This window comes from Dermacentor albipictus, chromosome 2 (genome assembly GCF_038994185.2).
Source record: "Dermacentor albipictus isolate Rhodes 1998 colony chromosome 2, USDA_Dalb.pri_finalv2, whole genome shotgun sequence".
NCBI classification, from domain to species: Eukaryota; Metazoa; Arthropoda; class Arachnida; order Ixodida; family Ixodidae; genus Dermacentor; species Dermacentor albipictus.
This window is the reverse complement of record NC_091822.1, coordinates 47,586,429-47,608,719: the sequence shown is the minus strand read 5'-3', so window position 1 is coordinate 47,608,719 and position 22,291 is coordinate 47,586,429. Positions and strand designations below refer to the sequence as shown.

The following is a 22,291-nucleotide window of genomic DNA, read 5'->3' as shown; positions in this document are numbered from 1 at the left end:
GCTGGGGACAAAACGTACAGCTTCTGACATTCTTACGTAACCTATGGAAACGACGCATTGGTCGATATACCTATAATGAGGGCACTATTATCCAATACGTGACTGCTAGTCTCGGTGAGTTTCAGTGAATGCGACAGGACAGTAGTGGAGACCAGAAAAATACTTAAAAGTTCGAGCAAGCGTCTACTAAATTTGCGGTGCTAGCTGGCCATCGTATTTTTCCGGGAACCTTGTCATTGAGAGCAAATAATTGTAAACGTGTTCCATTACAACAAAACCTTGATTTGAAATTGTATGGTGACTTGACATATCTTTCTTCTTTTGGGGGGGTGGAGTGGGTTGTGGCGACGAGAAACAAGGCGCAAAAATACAGGGAATGGCATTGGGCTCCAGTAAGGCAGAGTTGGCAGAACGCCGGAAACGAGAGTACATGTTTTATGCTTCTCTATTGTGAACACAAATGACTGTGAACAGATTAGCTGTTAGTACAAAGCTCCATGTGCGAATGCCACAGTTGCCATTCCGCTAATCAGGAAGCAGCCTTACTCAAGGATGCACGAACACAGTACATTTAGCAGATTAAAATATAATGTTCTCAAACTGCCCATGTACAATGAGAGAAGTGGTAGTTCTGTGGCTCGGCTTTAATTTCGACCATTTGGTGCGCGTTAACGTTCACCTAAATTTAAGAGCGGGAGTGTTTTGTCACTCAAAGCCAATCAATACACAACCTCCGCGACCGGAATTTGAACCGCCACGGAGGCGACGCCGCGAGCGCTGAGGCAAGAAATGAATAGGCGTGACGCAAGCACCATCTGCTTATAGTGGGTGAACTAGCCAGCGAAAAGCGGATATACATTTTTACAGCGTAAGAGGGAGTTTAGCTAGGGCTCAACTCCGATGCCGTACATTTAAACACATGTACAAAGGCAGAAACGCTTTTCTGATATAACCACTCGGCCAATATTATTGTAATTTGTCGGAACTGAGAGAAAAAGTTTAATTATAGTGAGTGTAGGAATCGGAATTTCGACTTGAGGCCCGAGTTTTCTAAAGAGAATTTTCAAAAAGTAAGTTTGGAAAAAATAAAACGGAAGCACGAATATAAAAATTTGTAGCTCTGCACCAAGAACAGTTATCGTAGTTCTGCAAGTTGAATGCGGCAAAGCATCCAAAGCACACAAATATCATAGCTTAATTTTTATCCTACGTGAATTGTTAGAGTGTTTACAAGGGTTCTGCAAAAGTTCTACTCACATATTAGTGGTCTATTTAAGAGCCATGTATATTACAGAAATTTTCTCCGACTTAGATGTACTATTAGATGCAAGTTACATAATTGTGATGTCCCTTTTCATTGCCGAGTTGCAGATTTGTAAACTTGATAAAATCGTTTTTTGAAAATCTTCTACTCTAAGCAATTTTTATTGAAACGTTGACGGCCTAAATCAAATATTCCCCACCATCAGTCACTAGGCTTTAACTTTTTCTTTTAAACGCAACATACCTCATCTAATATGGTGCTGTGCTTGCCGACAAAACTGATTTTTTCTTTAAGATATATTTAGATGGAAGCTTCTGCTTGAATTGAAGCTTCTGCTAGATAGAAGCTTCTGTTTGAGTTGATACAATGTTAACAGGGTATTTGCAAAAGTCCTACTGACAAATTAGTTGTATATTTCACAGCAGTGTACATGATATCCATTTCGTGCGCCGTAGATTTATTGCACACTCACACTACCCGTCTCAACTACACACACCCATTCCTCTTCCCCCTCTTCCCCCTTCTCACACAGGCGCTCGCATGCACATGTCGCGTGGTTTATAATACTGCTGGCACTGTGTTTACCCTTAGCATGGAAGCAATTTAGTTGGGTTATGTGGCACATTCATTGAGCTAATCATAGCGGAATATTGTTTTTTTTCTTGTGTGCTTTTGCAGGAGATGCTAGTCACCACAAACCATGTTCACGATGATGATGATGATGAAGATCTCGAGGATTGCGATCTCAGTTGTTTCTTGGAGTCGACTTTATTCACTTTCGATGACCTCGGTACCAAGTCATCGCTGCCAGCTCTACTGCCTTCGTCACTGGATGCGCCACTTGCCATGTCTAGGCCGTTGTCGTACGAGTCCCTGTTGCCATCTGCGAAAGAACCACTTGAGCTGACGCCGGCGAAATCCTCGGCAAGTACTTTTTGTAACCATGCACTTGTTTCTGCGAAATATATCTAAATAGCAAGTGGCTACTAAGAGAGTAACAAAGTGTGGTAATGACACTGTTTTCATACTAAACTGCATGCCCTATAAAGGAGGGGCTATAGCTAAAGAAAAAAACATATCATGTGCGGTAGGAATCCATATAAACGATGTGTTCGCTGTCTGCAAAAACAAATGTTCTTGTTTAACGACCATTTCCAATGATAGACTATAGCTCAAGACCAAGCTGGACACATTCTTTTATAGGAAAGACGTAACTCTCCATAATGTTGCAGCACAGGAACATGCGGATACCTCGCACGACGGCGATACAAGGAGGATCACGACGGTATGATGACAATCAGACGACGATACTGCAGTGACAGGTATAGAGCGAGAATGGCATGGCGATGACACGTTGACGATGGCGTGACGAAAGTGGCCTGATTACGACTGTATGGTGACGATGATGGAACAAGCACAAAAGTATTACCACGCCATAACCGCGAAATCGTTATTTCCACATGAGAACGCTGAAAGGACTACTATAGATTGACAATGGAATGACGAGGACGAGTGGACGACGACAGTAGGATGTCAGCGGCAAAACGTGACTGGGTTGATGATTGTGAATGATGGCAATAGTATGAAGATGACCGCGCGACGGCAATGGATGACGGCGATGTAGTAAAGACAAAAACCTGACTACAATTGGATTATGAATCTGAAATGACTACGGAGGAAAAGCACACGACGGCGTCACGACAACGGAATGATTACGACTATTTATATCACGACGATCGCGGGACGACAACGGTGTGACGGTGATGGAAAGAACACGACGACACTATGACTGCCAAATTATGATGACGATGCAATGACCACGGCATAACCCCACTGCACTGACTACTATTGAGTGACGACGATAGGCAGACGACGGCTTTATGACGAGATTGGGATGCCGACGCTGAGAGAGAGAGAGAGAGAAACTTTATTTTGGTTCCTTCAAGGATTTAGCGTCTCGAGGTCTCGGTCGTCTTGGGCGCCGGCGACTTGGAGCCTCTTCCAGCAAGGGTGGGCCCCTATTCCAGGGCTCCACTGAGCCTAGCTACCTCACTAGCGTGCTGCACTAAGGCCCTTTGAGCCGTGAGCTCGACGCTGAAATTATTCCGACATGTATGAAGAGAATGTTGGAACGACAATAGAATGAAAACGATTGTGTGATAGCCATGGCGGAGCAACGAGAGCCTGTCGACAATCGAATCAGGAAAGTGCATTGACGATAGATAGACCACGACGGCATTACGACGACCCATGACCACGAACGTATGACGAGGATGGTATGACGACTATGGGGTGCGATGATGGCGGCGGTACTATAACTTTGTGACGACGGCTAAATGGCGTCGCAGTAATGACGAGAGAGAGCGTAAACTTTTATTTCAAATCAGAAAGATTTGAGTCCGGCGTCTTTTAGTGGGTCTGGGCACCCGCCGCGGACGCGGTTCCGAGACCTTGTCTCGAAGCGGCTTCCTCGGCTCGCTGGACGGCCCAGAGTTGTGCTGTCATGTCAGAGCTGAGCAGTGCGGTCATCCAGCGTGACTGGAGGCTGGCGGTGGAAGAGACGGAGGGGTCGGCACTGCCCGACTTGTTTGTTAGGTACCGACACTCCCATAGCATGTGATTAAGTGTGGCAACCTCGCCACACGATGTGCATCTGTTTGTAGTGTACATGTCTGGATACATGGCGTGCATGAGTCTGGGGTTCCTGTAAGAGTCTGTTTGTAATTGTCTGAAGTGTACTGCTTGCGTCCTGTCTAACATAGCGTGAGGGAATGGGTATATGCGTCTTTGTAAATGGTAGTGTGCCGTGATGTCGTGAAAAGTGGTCATACGATCCTCCCATGCCCAGACGTTTGCAGTACCCCGCGGGGGCTCTTCCTCCGATGCTGCTCGGTGAGTCAGGCCTCGAGCAACGCCGTGAGCCGCTTCGTTGGGGGTGCTCATTCCAGTGTGTGCCGGGATCCATAGCAAATGCCTTCGGTTATCAACGTCGGCCTCTCCCTGGTGTAGGGGATGTCGCTGGAGTATCTGATACGCCTCTTGCGAGATGCGCCCATTTGCAAAATTGCGAATTGCCGTTTGCGAGTCACAGATCACGTATGTAGCTTTGGTTTGTGTGAGGGCCAGTGATATGGCCACTTCCTCTGCCGCTTCGGCATGTGCCGTGTTCACGGTGACGCTCGTGAGGTGGTTGCCTCGGTGGCTAGTAACTGCTGCCACGAAACTCTTCCTGTCTCGATAGCGGGCTGCGTCGGTGAAGACCGCCTCATTGTCGTTAGAGTAACTTTTGTTCATTTGTTGTGCCCTGGCTTTACGCCTCCCCGTGTGGTGTTGGGGGTGCATGTTGCGAGGCAATGGGGGTACGTATAGTTGCTCGCGTATGGGTCTTGGAATGTCTACTTTGACGCCGTGTTGCGAGTGGTATGTGATGCCGAGATTTTCAAGCACGTGTCTGCCCGGGCGGGTCTTGGATAGGCGTTCAAGTTGGGACACTTGTTGCGCCTCCACGAGTTCTTCGAGCGTATTGTGTAGGCCTAGTTCGAAGAACTTGGTGGTGCTAGCTCCAGGCGCAAGTCCCAACGTACATTTGTACGCTTTGCGTATGAGCGCGTTGAGCTTTTTTCCGCAACCGTCCAGTTGTGAAACGCTGCCGAGAGAATTTATTTATTTAGTAACAATAACTGCAGCGCCATTAAAGCGCTGCAGGTATTGAATGGAGATGCCTGAACGCTAACGACTGCATGGCAACGAAGGAATGATCACATCGGAATTAGAGCCAAGAAACCACGACGAGGTAATGACCTCGACGACATGAGTTAGCGTGAGCTCGCGTTCGCGTTTACGTACGTACATCGCCTACCGCCCCGGTGCCGGCTCGGTTCGCAATGTATGCGGTGCCGGTTTCCGCTATGCTGGTTAACGGCCAATCGCGCAAGACAGAATATTAGTGTACACATCTATAAACAATATATATCAGCATGAACGCGGACCGATCTAACCACAGGCAGTAGCCACGACAAACCCGCAATTGTAAGGAAAGACCGCTTCTCTTTTAAACGACGCCCAGCAGCGTCACCAAACGGCGAGCTAACTTCTCGCGCGGAATCCACCCGCGCCACGGTGGCCATCGATGAGAAGACGAAGAAAAGCCAGTACAGTTCCTTCGCGAGCGATGCGGCTCGAGGTGGTTTGAATTCACAGGACGTCAGCTGCGGACGCTTGCGGTCACACGACGACATCGGCCGCCCAGGGGCGCTTCTCTACTGGGCACGCAGGGTTTAAAGCGACTGCTCCGAGAGAAGCTGTCACAGGACCGTTCCTGCGAGGGCAGCCATGACGCAAACACCGTTGACCTGTGACGCAAAGACGGAGACGGAGGTATGGCCGCTTACTAGGGTTAAAATGCACACAGCAGCTTTCGGTTGAATAATTCAACGCTCACTTGTGTCCACTTCCGCATGGACTAAATGACTAATGTCTCTATCCGGAGAATAACTTTGAGATCGTGTGTGCAGTGTGTTGCTAAAGTTACCGACGACAAAGAAATAAAAACGTGTGAAGCGACGTGAAGTGCCGAGCGACTGGCCGCTCGAGACACTTTGCGTGTATTCGCGGGCTTCTTTCACGCTCGGAAAAACACTTTTATGTAGCGCGTATAGGATAACGGAAAGCTGTATCGGGAGTTTCTCATGTTGCTTTACAATTTCCTCAATTACACTTTTCATGCAATTATAATTATTGAGAAGTTCACTAATTACTTAGGACTAAATACCTAATTATGTGAAGTCCAAAAATCACCTTAGTATCTCCAAGGGGGGATGGCAAACAACATTACCTTGGATCAGTGCAGCTACTTAGCATTTGCATATATGTAATATTTCGATCAAGTTAGTTGAAACACCTTGAGATAAAATGCCGTTCTTTCGCGCTCTATACGCGAGTTGCACAGGTTGCATGGAGCGGCATGTTTTGTCACGTTCCGTGTGAACGAGTTATTCATGATTTTTAAGGCGTTATCGTTCTTAGGATAATTCACGCAGCTTCCGTGGCCATGTATGTATGTATGTATGTATGTATGTATGTGTGTGTGTGTGTGTGTGTGTGTGTGTGTGTGTGTGTGTGTGTGTGTGTGTGTGTGTGTGTGTGTGTGTGTGTGTGTGTGTGTGTGTGTGTGTGTGTGTGTGTGTGTGTGTGTGTGTGTGTGTGTGTGTGTGTGTGTGTGTGTGTGTGTGTGTGTGTGTGTGTGTGTGTGTGTGTGTGTGTGTGTGTGTGTGTGTGTGTGTGTGTGTGTGTGTGTGTGTGTGTGTGTGTGTGTGTGTGTGTGTGTGTGTGTGTGTGTGTGTGTGTGTGTGTGTGTGTGTGTGTGTGTGTGTGTGTGTGTGTGTGTGTGTGTGTGTGTGTGTGTGTGTGTGTGTGTGTGTGTGTGTGTGTGTGTGTGTGTGTGTGTGTGTGTGTGTGTGTGTGTGTGTGTGTGTGTGTGTGTGTGTGTGTGTGTGTGTGTGTGTGTGTGTGTGTGTGTGTGTGTGTGTGTGTGTGTGTGTGTGTGTGTGTGTGTGTGTGTGTGTGTGTGTGTGTGTGTGTGTGTGTGTGTGTGTGTGTGTGTGTGTGTGTGTGTGTGTGTGTGTGTGTGTGTGTGTGTGTGTGTGTGTGTGTGTGTGTGTGTGTGTGTGTAACCGTTTTGACGCCTACATTGGTCACAGGGTAGTCCGTGGTGGAATGGTTAGCACATTAGGATGCTGTGCTGAGGTAACAGTATTCGAAACCAGCCCTCGGACGAAGTTGGTTCTGTGGGTATGTGACAGCGTGTGCATACGTACATACGTACCGCTCTTCAACGAATGTCATTCACGCCGACATAGGCATTGTAGATGCAGCACTGGGTAGGAACCACTATAGACAAGAAAACCATGGCCAGGCGGCGCTACTGCGCCTCTTGACAGCGCCCCCAATGTGGAAGCGTCAAGTCGGGCGGTCGCGCCGTGGCGCAGTCTCCGCTTTGTTTACATTGTGTTGTCCGCGCTTTTCTTCGCTGCTCGTGCTCACGGCGCTCCGTTTTCGACGGCGGCAGATCGCCTGCTTGCGCAACAGCCATGCAAAGATTGCCGTGCGGTTGCAAGAAGGCTGCCGACGCCGACAGCTTTTTTTTCGTGGCGGCAACCTCACGATAGGGGAGCGTCTGCTTCCGAACGTGTACGGCGTTGAACTAATTGTGGACGGTGATGTGATAGTGAAAGCCAAGTGCGTGTCACAGGTGTCCGACAAGATCGTAGACGACGTCGAGTTAGAGGTACGCACCATGTTCAGAAATTTAGCCACTTTTATTTCAATTACAACATAAGTCACACTGGCAGCAGAAACTTCTGTTGTCATACTACTCGGTGACTGCAGATCCATTGGGCTGCTTCTTGATGGTTCCGTCACTTCACAAAGGCTTGTTCTGGAGTCTGTTTCACACGTGTCTTGCCGCTGCTCAAGAGCTGCGTCGCTGCAGTAGGAAAGCACATGTCCCAGTGGTGCTGACTGCTGAGAAGACTGTTGTGATTGCCATTGGTCTGTTTGGCGCCGCTTCCATCTGCATCGCATATGAGTGAAACAGTATGTGTGCCTATTTGTTGTGGGGATTAAATTACTCCCAATAATATGTTTGCAAAGGTAACGTTCCTGTGATTGTGTGCATATATTATTCTACAAGAGTGCTACCACTACAAGTTACGATACTTGCACACTTAGATACTTAGAAAGCATGGGGAAACAACAAACATAACGCGCACGTCTCGAGCGGTTGCTATCCGATCTGCCGCTTCCCGACGCACGCGACGACCGCGGCTTGCATTAAATACGGTCTGATACCACACACAAGTAGCGCGCGGCCCCTTTCGTTACCTGCACAACTAGTAATTTAAGTTGCAGCGTTTGGAAAAAGGAAATAACTCTCTTGAGCTCGTCCATGCCAATCGCGAGGGAAGGCACAGTGCAATCAAATAAATTCGGAGGTTCCAAGTGCCAAAACCGTGCCAAAACCACGAAATCAATATGAAGCCCGCTGTAATGGGGAGTCTCAGGAATAATTTTAAGCTCTGGGGGTTCTTTAACGTGCACAAAAATCAAAGCACACGGTAACAAGGGTGTTCTTGCATTTTGCCCCTATCGAAATGCGGCCGCCGTGGCTGGGAATCGAGCACGCGTCGTAGAGCTTAGCGGCGCAACACGCCTGCATTTACCGCTAACAAACGGCGGATGCCACCACAATTCAACAACGCGACACGACTAAACAAACGGCCGTGCACTAAAAACAGGCATATGACTATTCCGCTTTCAAGATATTACACGCGAATGCGAAAGTATGAGACTTACTCGACTCGGCCGCGCGCTGCAGTTATCCATGCTTGTCGTCTGTCCTTATCGTCCCACTTCCCAGGAAATCTGTAGAACTTCACGGGCGGCGTAGGACCTTTCGTGTTTTCGAGGCTGCTGTGGCAATCAACAACACATCAGTATTGCGTGCCACCTTTCCTGGCTGATGAGGTCGCACTCGGCATCGCAAAAACCACGCGCACGAGCGCTCCCGCCGTACAGAACACGGGCGCGCGCCAGCGCAGCGACGACCCTCCAAACTTCCATTGGTCCGCTAGGGGAGCATTCGGCGCTGGTGCCGCGCGGGCAAACTTTAGGTTGCCTCGTCTATTGGAAGAAACTCTTTGACTCCAACTTGGAGCACATTGGTACCGTATGTACCCGTGTAAGGGAAGGACGTCTTTTTTCTCTAGAATTTTGGCTGAGTATAGCCTTTACACGACCAGGGCCGATGACGGCCCGCTACAGGTTCGTACTGCTTTCGCAAATGTTGCCGAGGGTAAGATAGACGCAAAATACATAACGTTGCAGTAAAGGACCTCAGATGCCAGCCCATGGTCCCTGACCCACGTTGACCCAAACAGGGCTGCGTTCTCTATAGGAGGAATGCCACTGATCTAAGTGAGAAGACTGCCGGCAAACCGAGGCGGCGCGCCACACAGAGAAATTATGGCGCGGCTGCGACGGCCTGAGCGTGTCGACAAAAAAGCGACTAGCGTCATTCAGCTGCAACGAGACTGAGTTCACTTTCCGGCGGGACGTTCTTTTTTCCAAAATTTCTCCCGCGAAAGTGGGGATGCGGCCCTTACACGAGTATATACGGTATGTGCCTCTCGGTCTATGCTGGACTTAAATGAACCTCTTTGATGCCAACTTGGATCAGTGGGTTTGTCTATATAGTAAGTGCGGGCTGTTCTTCAAAGAAGGTATTTAATGCCGACTTGGGTAACTAGATACGAGCCACTGGGAATGTGCCGTTGCATAATGACGAAAAGAATTCCTAAAATTTCTCCGCTGCTCAGCGGAACCTAACCTATCTCACAAGGATTCCTCAACGATGTCTACCCGACTCACAAAAAGGCTGTGCCACAGATGCACTGCGTATTTGCCGCTTTCCGTGAACGTCTTTTACGCCGAAGCTTTACCGAGCTGCGCCGTGAAAGAATTGCGTATATGTCACTCTTCGGTGAATCTCTGGTCAACTTGGGCCAATGTACATGCGGCGAAGAACGGGCGGGAAGCGAGGGAACGATTCTCGGCGTTTGCAGGCACCGGCGCGCCACGATTTTAGTTTAGGACTCCCTGCGGAGGCTTCTTGGCGGCGTCGCAAGATGGCGCTGATGGCTCTTAGGGAATACTAGGGAAGTGTGAACGAGGAACCCCGCCACAACACACGCCTCGTAACTTGTTTAGACGGCGACAATACGTTGTGTGATTAACGCATTACCGTCGACAGTTATCGTGAGATGGGTACCGCCACTTTTTCAACAGATGTTTTTTTTTATGACCACAGGTAGACGAAGTGACATCGAAAGGCCCTGACCGCGCTCTCGCCGATGTGTTGCCGAAGAGTCCGAAAGCTGAACGGTCGCACTGCAAGTCCAAGGTGAGTAGCCACTGTGAAAGGGAAGTACATAGCAGGGAGTTTTAGTTTATTCCTATATGTACTATTAGCATAATTTCGAGCACGAACGGCTTTAAACTAGTGCAGTGGGTTGTTACGTTTTCAAGATAATCTGAATTTGTAACAGTGACCTTATTAAGACTCCAAAACGCACTCTTGGGGCTACTCCACGCTTAGAGACCGGACACGGGGCGGTTGCATGGCGAGCTGCCATATAATTGCGCGTAACAGGCATTTCGATAAGTTATTTCCCGTTCTCATTTCAAATTATGTTGATGATACAACGCATACGGAATATCGCAGAGGTAGAAGTAAGCAGCAGCGCCGATTGCGCTCTTTCATGACGTTGAGTTACGTTGAGTTCAAATGTAGCGTGCAAAAGCGTTATTGCGATGGCGGGCTATTTTCTGCTGAGGTGGCCATGTAGACGTATAGACGTTGGCCTTTGTGCTACAGTCGGGTGGGTGACAAGTGTCCCCTTCTCATAGAGGCAGCTGCAAAAAACAGTCGGGGATGCATTTCTTAATACATACGCAGAGCCCATAAAGTTGCCTTTTGTAATATATATCGAATGTATTCATATCCACTTCGGTGACAGAGCACACATTTGTATTCGCGACTTCTTCTTGTCAGTCATGAGCAGTGGTTGCAAGGAAAATAAGACTACGGACATTAGGCTTCGGTTGAATTTTGCATTTTGCATACTATACGCGTTCATTTCACTGGGACGGGCTGCGTATTTCCATGGGCAAGGATTTCGCTAGAAGCACTACCATCTTTGACTTTGTCTTCAACGTTACGAGTTCGCGGGGAAAGGCTCAAGGTTTCTTTCTCATTCGTACTTCTTGCAGCCTATAATTGCCGTGGTCATGTGCTCCTTGTCTGCGATTCGTTTCTTGGTACCTAAAAAAATAACGCAAGGTAACCTGCTGCACCGCGATTGCATACCTAATTACTAAGTAAATATGAGGCCTTGCTGGAAAGTGCGCATTGCCATCATCCTTGTACCGTTACATCATCCGGCACCGTGGAATGAAATTAGGCATAATTGGAAGACTGCTGTCGAAAGTTCATCATTATTTGTCAGCTCAGTGCTTAATAAGCATCTATTTCTATAACTCATGTTTTATATTCAGATATATGGCAAACGTAGAAAAGCTCTCATTATAGACAGCTGCTGAATAAATTTGACTGAGATTAGTTGCAATTAAGGAAGGTAGACAAGCTCAACTTGTTGAACTAGAATTTATTTGAGGGCTTACTTTTTTACAAGAAATCCCGACACTCGGTAAGCTGAAACAAGAAACTCAAGCAAAAACTTTCCAATCCCGCGCATCAACATTAAAAAGAGATATCGCAGTTCAGTAAACTGGAACTGTCACAGCCTCTAAAGAAGAAATGTCACATATGTATATACGAACCTAAGTGAAACTGATGAATCCTTACGATGGCTTTGCGTTAGACATACTGATAAATTGTAGGTATATTCCAGAACAGCGTATAGTACATCAATTTGCAGATTGAAATTGCTGTTTACACAGTCCTGATGTCGTTTTTTTTTACTGAGATACAGAGATGTAGGCCTTATTTTTTATTATGTTTTAATGTGTCAATTGTAAATGAGTTTTGTAAAATAAAGGCCAAAATCGAGAACCTACTTTATATAGCCGGCGAATTCTAGCTTTTACTTTTAAATGCAGCCAATCTAATTGAAATATTTGCAGTGAATGCCAACAAAAGCGATTTCTCTGCTTCGATGCGTTTAGATAGGAGCTCCGCAGTTGCAGCTTACTTCTAAGGATTCAACGTCGACTGCCTGTATTCTGCAAGCCGTTGATGCTACTTGCTCTGTTTTTAAATGCATAAATAGTTCTATGCTTACGAAACCAGAAAATTGTGCACCCCTCCCGCAAGATGACCGCTTTCAACATTGCGCCCGCAGCAGTGAGCGAATTCCCCTTCGTGCTGCTTCTCGTTTCAACGCGAGCTACTCGGTGAGAACACGGAGCACACGAAGCGGTCGGCACTCGCCGAGATGAGCCCCAATCTCAGATCGCCTTCAAGATACGGCCCTCACGGGAGCGCCAGACGCAGTCGCTGCCCGAGTGCGGTTGATCACGGGTCATAATGGTTCGACAGCCACGGATCAGGCACTAAAGAGCAATAACGGCTCGTAATAATGGGAAGGTCATCAGCGCACCTGGTGTCGCCAACTCCAGTAGTTTGCTTACGTCACCGATTCACCTTGCGCCGCCGTCGGCAGCAGTTCGTGTGGGGGCAGTACTGTCGTTTGTACTGGTCCGATCAAGTTTCGTAACATAGATAATGACGCCGGTCTGCGGGATGATGAGCAAGTGGCACAATGCTTACGCATACTTAGACAACTCTCAGAGGCGTTGCTGGGTAATTTATTTTTCCTTTCTTTTCACTTTTTTTTTGCTCAGAACAAGCGGTCGACGTCCTCGGCCTCCTCGCCGTCGCGCACCAAGAAGCCGGGCTTGAGCAGTCTCTCCAGCTCGTCGAGAGGAAAGCTCACCACAGTGTCGGTGAGTGCGTTGCGCCGTCACGTGTTTAACATGCCACACCGCAGGCGTCCGTCCAGCTCGTTAACGTTCATTTCCGCGTCCCATTGGCGCTGGTAAAAGGGACGCGAAAGGTAGATACCAAATCTATTTTATACTGATAAACTATTTCTCCAAACGTGGGTCAACGATTATTTTGCGGAAAAAGGTTGCTTGTTCGAAACGTAAGTAAGTGCCAAACTTACAACTTTTGAATTTCATGTTTACACGGGCCAGTACGCCCGTGTGACGCCAGAGATATTGTGAGATTTCTTGAATCTCGCTAATTTCAATCTCTCGTTGTTGACCGAGGTCGCGGAATTAAATTCAGGGCACGGCGGCCGCATTCAGATGGAGGCGAAGTGCGAAACAACCCTTGTGCTTAGATTTAGATGCACGCTGAAAGACTCGTGGTGGTCCAAACGGCCTGCCTCATAATGAGATCGTGGTTTTGGAATGCAAAACTCCATAACTTAATATTCTTTCTTTTTCGCTTTGCATTGTTATGAAATCAGTATTTCATGATGAAAAAATTATTAGGCCGTCGCAGACGCCGTCAACATCTATGACGTCAAGGCGAGCTGTTGCGGAAACTTGAATGCGGCGTCGGCGCGCGTATTTTGCTTTTGCCTCTTTTCCAAATTACCTAGCTTTCTCTCACAATAAGAGTGCCTCTTTTAGCATTGTCGAAACGTAAGTTACTCATTAAGCTCAATTTTATTAGTATGAGTGTCAATTCATATGTAAGTGGATAATTATTTTTACGAGTTGTAGCCGACCTTACCAAAGCGTAAGCTGGGAGGGTTGGCGCTCCATTTGAAGTTCTTTTATTGCACAATCGAAATTTGAGACGTGAAGTTTGCTTTAAAGATTAGATGCAACAAGGCTTGTGATATCTAACGGGCCCCAAGACTGCATGCTGGTGCCGCCATGAGGGAGTTAGACCACATACGAGTACAACGAACCATCCTGGAGTCCTTTTCCTCCTCCAGCAACTGCGTACTATTCTACGCGAAGTGGGAATACTCCTTAACATTCCCCCCTATCCTCTTCTCTCCCCTCTCCATCCCAACCCCCGCTTCCGCAATGCGCGCCTTCAAAGTAATTAGTTTCGAAGTCGATGCGCAGGTCGTGATGCTTACGAATGCGCGGATAAAAACACCGGCGCGCACAGTTCTTTTACTATATTTACAAATACTGTTCGCAGTCAAATAATCTGTTTAGATCCCTAGCCTTCTCGCTACGTCTACACAGCACATCTCTACCATGCTGCAAGGACCCAGCACATAGTAGTATGCTGGAGTTGAAATAATGGTCAGGTACTAAAGACCGTCGCGAAATTCGACCCGCAGACGCAGCTACGTTTGCTGTGAACCATTAAATTTTCCCGCTTAATTGAGGTGTTCGTTCTAAAATGTAATTTCGCTTACCTTGCTTCACGTCTCCGGACGGTGTCGAATAGGAGGTATTATAATACCATTTTTTGGTTGGAATTTTTCTGAGCAGTATAGGAGTACGCCCTCGGAGGACACCTCTAAAACATTTCCCTTTGGCATTCTATGAAGCAAGTTGCAGTGTTTTGTACTTTCTGATTGCATAAAAGTCAAGATTTGTTATTACACTTAGAAAGTACTACGAAATTACAAAATTACTCTCAGTGAGAATGCTAATATTGAGTGCCCAGAAAATATTGAACCAAATACGAGTTTACCCAGAATAACACCATTGTGTGATTTGTCCCATAGAGCTGTCTGCAGCATGCGTTTCGTCGCACGGCTTGCAGTAGTTGTACGGTTGTGCTTGCATATGTTTTAATTTAGCAGGGAGACACTGGCCGTATAAGCTAGTAGACAGGAGAAGCTAGTGGATGGACTGGCAAACAGTCAAGGTGAGCTTTACCCTGAAGCCGTGCGTATTTTCAGGGACGAAGTGGCGAAGACGATGGACCTGGATCTCTGCTTCCAAGTGGCAACCTATGCGTAAGGACGGGAAGTTACTCACTTTAAGAGGGAACTGCGATGACTGCGTCGTGTGGTGGGCTGGGCAGTCTTTCTCACTTGCTGTCGACTTGCGTTGTTCTCGGGGACGTGCTACGGCTTGTGCAAGATTTAGTCAGCTTTATTACGCAGCTAATTGTTACCGCAGTCAGCTTTTCTTTGTTCAAGCGGCTCTGTGACGCACCTAACAGTATTTTCCATGTGAATAACCAGCTTTATCCCCTGTTCGCGCAAAAGCAAAAAAATAAATAAGAAACAAGGCGGTAGTTTAACATGAACAATTGACAATTATTGAAAACAAAGGTGCTCACAAACCAAAGAATGTAATCAACCTACCTAATTAGTATATTAGGCTAAACGTTCCTAGTCAAAATATCAAATAAATTTGCGTACACATGTTTCGGCCACCGAGCTAGAACCGATGAGCGTTGCGCTGTTGCAACAATAACCGCCTGACTGATATCCACAGTCGCTCCAGTCAGCTGTGTGTTTTTAGAAGCAAAACCCACACACAAAAACAAAGATCCGGTACAATGCGGTATAAAAAAATAAAATATCGTTGATTCCCTCTTTCACAAGAAACGGTAGAACAAGAAAGCGAAACGTGGCTTCACAAAAGCTGTTTATTGCATGCGCCGAGCGTTGCGCAAATCCGCCATAAACCACAGGCGTTTGCGAACCGTAGGACCTAAACCAAACGGGCTATTATTAAGTAGTTTAGTGCACTCACAGTCCGCTGCAGCGAAACATGCACCATTTGTGGGTCGGCGACGATGCTTCAGGTTTGCTTGGCTGGTGGCGTCCCGTTGGCGAGCAGCGTCCTTCTCCCGAGTCGCTTGGGCGAAGGTTCGAGCATTTCGGTCTTGGCCAGCCGGTCGAGTTGCGACGCGCTCAGCTTCAGGAATGCGAGTGCCAGAGTGCGCAGCATGCGCCGGGAACGGGCGAAGGCGTTCTGCTTCACGTTGGCATGCCTTTCGCCGGACAAAAGCGAGATTCCACCGCCGACGTCCTTGCCTTTCTGTGCCGCTTAGCGCTGCAGTTTTCTTGGGGCCATCGCAAGCGAAGCAGTAGGCGGCGTGTGAGCACTGCTGATGCATTTTGAAGCTGCACTCCGCAGGCGACGAGGTCTCGCAAGCTAAGCCGACAGGAAAGAAAATCCGTGTGCGGAAACTGCATCGTCACCTGAGCCGAAGCCCTACACCACCTACACCAGGCTACACCGCATTCGAGCCGCCGCTGCGCTGAGACTACCGAAGTGCTCATTGCCGGCGCTCGTTAGTGTAATGACGCAGTACTTCGCTTCAGCACTTCGAGATGGCGGCGCCACCACTGTCAAGATAGAGCATATTTGACACGTTTGCGCCGACGTCGCATCCGTTACACGAAGTTCATGGTAGATCCTTGTACAGGACGCTCGTGTTAAAGAAACGCGGCCGTTTTGTCCTTTGGTGGTTACACCTTCCTGGGTAGCAGCCTCGTCGCGCTCCTGTAATGATAGCAGCGCTTTCTGGGGAAGCAATAGGAGGGCACTGGTTTTATTTTCGGCGCCCCTTTTTGCAGTTTGGCGTCACCAGCGACAACACACACGTGCTATACCCAATATAAGCTGTCTAGGATAAGTCAGTCACTGAGAAATATACTTCCCCGTCTAAAAACTGGGAACAGCGTGCCTGAGCATTCGACATTATTGAAACATTTTTATTCTTTATAAACGTTGCCACCTTGTCGTTCCAGTGTTCCGCAAACGTCATTATTCATAGGCAGAGAGAAAGCGACGAAGTGCCTAATATTTATTTATCTTTTTCTCTCTCACAGTATCCACATAGCTGCCGCAAGTGCTACAACGACTGCATGAACAAACTATTGACGCTATGCGACAGCCCGGAGGCTATGACCTTCAGCAATGCCCTACGGCAGCCGTGAGCAATATTTTTGAGGCGATTTCGTTGCCTATTATCCCATGTTTGGCGTAGTTGCTGCTGCTGATTTGGTATCTCAACAGATATATATATATATATATATATATAATATATATATATATATATATATATATATATATATATATATATATATATATATATATATATATATATATATATGTGTGTGTGTGTGTGTGTGTGTGTGTGTGTGTGTGTGTGTGTGTGTGTATGTGTGTGTGTTTGCGCGTGTGCGTGTGTCAGAAAACAGGCTTATGTAATCTCTGTAGGCTCACCGACAAAGTAGTGCCGGAATGTGGGTTTGTTCTGCAGAGATACACAAATTAATTCGTGCATGAAATTAGAATATAGAACGTCGGCTCACAGGCACCTCTAAAGCATACCGACCTATATAGCGCGTATTCTATTATATCGAATCCTCGATGCTTTTTTGTTTTTCAATTCAGGTATTTGGTGTGTGTCACTGGGTGTGGGCTGAATCTTGGTAAATCCTTCACTATTAATTTTGCCACTGGGCCACTGAAACTACCATATCCAACATTTCTGGACACGTACCAACTAGCGCCCCAACCGGCTGTGGCACGAAGCTAGCGCGTTCTCAATGGAATTAGCGAGGTTATCGCGAATAATTAGAAGTACAACTCCATAACGGAAAAAGGCAGGGGACAGACATGTTCTAGAAGAGAAGTCGCACGAGTCAACTGAAGTGATTATGCTGTGGAAAGCTAGAATTGTGTTCCCAGAGCAGTTAGAGATACAGCAGTGAAAGCCTATGGAAACGAAGAAAATTTGGACTCGATTTTCGAGACAGGAATGGTCGCTGTAATGAAACTAAGGCTGCTATCGAAATAGCCGCTACAGCGTTTGCAGGCCGCAGACTCGTTTTTTAATTTATGCCGATCTCCACTCTCTGGACATGGCGCCACACTGTTACCAAGTGCGACTTTTGAAACACAGTCATGCCAATTTACGTGACATCTTGATAAACACAAACGTATGATCGTGGAATCGTATAAAGCCGTGTCCGAGTGGTTTAATGGCGCGCAGCTATCATCCCTCGTCGTGCTGTCAGTGGTTCGACACTTTGCTCCATGATATTTTTTTAAGCCACGTAGGACTTTATTCTACAGCCTCCCACCAGATGGCAGAAACAAAAAACGCAAGATATGTATTCGGGTTTGGTTTTTTAACCAAACGTGCTTTCCTGTTTGGTTTTTAACCAAACCTGCTTTCAGATATTATACTTTCTATTTTTCCTTCCTAAAACGTAGCGGTGTGTTGTTCACTGTCCATGTCATCCCTTTTATAATCATATTTTATTATTGGAACGACATAACTACAAGCATGCGCATGTGTGCCAATTACGTAAAAAAAACACAAAAACTTTAATGCCTTGCAGCATGGAATGCACTTTGAACGCGAAGTTTTAACTGGGCCCGGAAAACAAGCAGCATATAGTGATCTAATCCTGCTTACGGAGGCCTGTATAATTTGGGCAGAGAAATGAAGTAACAAAGTTTAGTTTTTGATTGAGTAGGGGACGGGTAATGGTGCGATGGAAACAACGTGCAGAAATGACAAATTAGGGCCATGCATTCCTTTATCTACGGGACTCGCGGCAGTTCAAAGATTTATAGCTCTCCTTAAGGCGAAAAAAATTATTGTGCCTCGATGCTTAAATTTTGTTCCATTTCTATGACGGCCAACTGTATCAAAATTACGGGCAGCAAAAGTGGTTTGGTTTCCGAAAGCGTAGGCGAGAATAACCTCCGTGTAAATGTTTACGCTTGAAACACATATGGATGCATTAGGATAATCTTGAAAAATATACGTTATCGACATCGAAATTGACTAAAAAGGCCACGCACTCCGTAAAATGACTAAATTTAAAACATTAAGAATGAACTGGCTTGAAACATTCAGAATCGCAGGGGCATCTCCGTCAGTAGGCGTTTGGTGTGTTGTGACACTACACAAAGGTTGGCCCCTCCCGCGTGTAACCGTGTCCGGCTTAGCCGTGTCCGAGGAAAAGGGGATCCTGGGGTTGAGCGAATGTGAGCGTTTGGACCTTTATAGACCCTCGGCGGAGGCAACACTTTCGGCTTCACGTAGACGGCACTTCCGGACTAACCCCTCCGGGGGGAATGGGTAGTTGCCTGTTTCTGTCTTCCTCTGAAATCTTGCGTCTTTCTCTCCTACTGTTCATCTTTCCTCTGTTGTATTCACCCCCTCTTACTTCCATCTGTATTGATTCGATGTATAGAAGTGAAGCACGCGTAGGAAGGCCCCAGGCTCACAACAGGGACGTAGGTGCAGGGCACAGCTATGTCAACTGACAGGCGCAAATGGGCGTGGCTGCCACATAAACCTTTTGGTCGTGCTGTGAAGCAGTTAAAGGGTGCGAGCGAGTTGGCTTGTATGATCAGTCAGAGCGCATCACCACGAATATCTAAAGTGTTCTGAGAAGTCGCACTTAAAGCCGAAACTATATTCAGACGAAATACAGTGTGTTCCTGTCGACAAAGTGAATTGAAGAATAACTTGATGACAGCACTCGTATGGTATATCAAGAGACTGAAGGAGACAGTCAGATTAGATAGACGGCTTCTGCAAGATCTGGCAGATTGAATGTGTGGTGACGCAACATCGCAAACAAAAAAGTTTATGCTCACCCAAATGAATCAGCGTGGTGCTACTTGCGTGACATGCCATGGTGGCTTGGCGTCAGGACATCATGGAGTGGCGCGTAACGGCTTACATAGGGTGCTTGAAAATAACAACTCGCGCATAAGGGATATCGGGGGGACGTTTCTACGGTACAAAATGACATCCAGGAAAAATTAAGCTTGTGAATAGAAGCATCAGGAGATCGAATATTACGGCTTTTCTTGATCTTGTTCAGAGTGACGTCAGCGTTCTATTCAGCGTTTATTTCTGAGAAAATGAGTTCAAGTTATGTTTACTTGCATCACAATGGCGCGCGTGCCCAGGCGAAAATTGGAAGTATTTCATTTTAGGGTGCCCGATGGAGTCGTCTGTGTTAATTACGTACGACAACAGTAGCAAGACTACAACATTAATAATTCGGAAACAAGTTCACTTATTAGTAGAGTGTGGTAAAAAGGAAGTATAGCGGTATAGTTTAGCATGGTATAGCGCTGGAGGACGCAAACAATGATTATGCTGAAAAAAGATGTCTTGTAAACCTGAACTAAATACAGAGGCTTCCCGTGCATGCCTTTCGGGAAGCCTCTGAAATGGCCTGAATCAATCATCGCTAGGTTTGCCTTGTTCAGAAAACCTGGATGTGAGAATCGGTATATGCCGCTGGATGTGTGCTATACTTCTCTGCATACACCTGTCATCGCTATTCTTCCGTGTATCGCGTTGGTGACATCGCCGCGTAGACATCTCAAGCGGGATACGTGTGCGGAAACCTGACCGGCACGCCGCGCCAGTCACCGCTTGCGAACTGCCGCCGAACCGCCGGCGTGGACGCGTGGAAGCGACGGCAGCAGTGGCGCGATGGCGACGCCGGTTCTGTGAAGCTGCGCCTATTTTCAATGTGAATAGACTGCTCTTCACTTCTTGGGAATCCGCGTGAGGAACTCGAAAACATGTGGACGATTCACGCTCTTTTAACGCGAGGTACCATCGTATTTCGTTATAAATGATGTCGCCTGTACATTCTTATGTGCACTCTTAAAGAAAATTGTACTCTTTGGGGCTTATCTTGTCCCACAACAATAGCAGTCATCTGTCTTTCCCGAGTTTCCTTTTATTTAACGCTGCGAACCCGGTACTACCCGGTCAGCAACGGCTTGCGCGTTATCAGTTGACACAGCATTCTCGACAGGAAAGTAGCGAGCGCCGACTTTTCAAGAAAGGAAACGCAAGCAAGGCAGATGATGATAATCGTTGTGGGACAAATATAGACCCAAAAGGGTGCAACCGTTTTAAGAGTGTGCCATAATTGTTGTAATAAAAGAGTTACGAAAGATGCTTAACTTTAGCGCAAGCTTTGGTATGACGCTGGCAATTTGTTTCTGAAGTGGGCTTTGGTTTTCTTTTCGTTTTAATAAGGTGCGCCACTCAGTTAGCTACATGTCATCGTGTCGTTGCGCTCTCCCCGCTCTCATTGGCTGCTGTGGCTCGCCGGTGCAGGGCTTCGCATGCGGCATGCCGGTCATATCTACTTTGCTGGATACAGGCGACGGCCGCCGGTCTTGCGTTGCGACCCGTCCCACACTGGTGCGCAGTTGTGAACTTCGCAGCACTCTTCGCTCATGTGTTCCCGCCTTCGTACTGTGCATCCGCTCTCTGTACCGATGTGCGCTGTACTTTGTAGTCACAGTGCATCCGCGTAATTTGGCATTTGAATCTGCTGCATGTGTTCTTACCAAGCCGGCGAGCTGGGCGATCAGGCTCACGTGAGAATTATGTACACGCCACTCGCAGTCGTTTTGCTTTTGCCCCGTCCGAATGCGCTGCGCCCGCCTCACGAGATTGACAGTGGTACTGCTCAAATGTGATCGGAGATTGCTGCGCGGTGGCACGCGCACTAGTTCTGACCAGCTTTTCAAAATACTACGGATCTTCCCATTTTAAACCCAATTCAGTTCCCTTTTAAAACAGGGCACCTTGTCGACGAGAGACATTCTAGTACAGGCGCTAGGATGTAGTGGTTGGGGTTCTCTCAGTGCGTGATGTAATATTCGGGTAAGTGAGCACGCAACGCACACTTAGACTAATGGCCGAAGCGATGGGTGTAGTGCGTGTTGTGCGAACTGGCATAGCGACAATTACAAGAGAAAGAATTTCAGAGCACATGCTTTGTTTCCATTTTTTTTATTTCCCCGGTGTGTGCATACCTCGTGTGTGCATAAGGGCCACGTGTTTGATGCATGGGGCCTCCTGAAACATAGCTTGCTGCTAGGTTAGTCGGTTTATGGTATATAGTAAAATAAAAAAAAGTGCAGAAAAAGGACCACGACAAGACTGAACAATACAAGCGCTCTGTTATTCTTGCTTGTTTTGTTAACTCTCTTACGTGTCCTTGTTTCGTGCTCTTTTAATTTTGCTTTAGGCCTGCCAAAGTTACACATGTAAATAATTAAATTATAGGGTGGTACGTGCCAAAACTACGCTCTGATTATGATGTATGCCGTAGTGGTGTACTCCGGAAATTTGTACCACCTGGGGTTAATAATATGCACCTAAATCTAAGTACGCGGGCGTTTTTCGCATTTCGGCCCTAGCGAAATGCGACCGCCTAGGCCAGGATCCGATCGCGCGGCCTCGTGCTTAGCAGCCGAACACCGTAAACACTAAGCAACCACGGCGGCTTGCGCATTTTCGGCTGTGGGCATACGTAAATTTGCCACATGCATGTACCGACGCCCCAAAAAGTACCGGTAACCGGAGCTCCAATGATCAGTGATCAACATGGCCGCTCATAGTGTACGTCAAATACACCAGGAAGTAAACGCACAGTGGAAACTACATCATTGGTAGTTGCGGGGAAAATTATGTAGAGGTCTTGAGCAACCTTTAAG

At 47.1% G+C, this 22,291-nt stretch overlaps 1 protein-coding gene and 1 long non-coding RNA gene across 4 annotated transcripts in view; one reads left to right on the top strand and one right to left on the bottom strand.

The window, feature by feature from the left end:
• The window catches only part of LOC139055930 (serine/threonine-protein kinase haspin homolog), a 61,692-nt gene that overhangs the window by 4,313 nt on the left and 35,088 nt on the right, over nt 1-22,291 (top strand). Inside the window, exons 2-7 of one of the 3 annotated variants that reach the window (XM_070533588.1) lie at nt 1,943-2,188; nt 10,131-10,223; nt 12,686-12,787; nt 14,725-14,781; nt 16,615-16,718; nt 20,901-20,987. In XM_070533588.1, the coding sequence (XP_070389689.1) occupies nt 1,943-2,188; nt 10,131-10,223; nt 12,686-12,787; nt 14,725-14,781; nt 16,615-16,718; nt 20,901-20,987 (689 nt within the window). Of the gene's footprint in view, nt 1-1,942; nt 2,189-5,413; nt 5,642-10,130; nt 10,224-12,685; nt 12,788-14,724; nt 14,782-16,614; nt 16,719-20,900; nt 20,988-22,291 lie in introns of those variants that run through there. The other 2 variants (XM_070533590.1, XM_070533589.1) reach the window with 2 other exon arrangements.
• LOC139055406 (uncharacterized) lies at nt 7,563-8,944 on the bottom strand. The gene is made up of 2 exons (XR_011511728.1): nt 8,618-8,944; nt 7,563-7,835 (listed from the first exon to the last, which is right to left on the bottom strand). It is a non-coding gene; the product is annotated as an uncharacterized lncRNA (long non-coding RNA).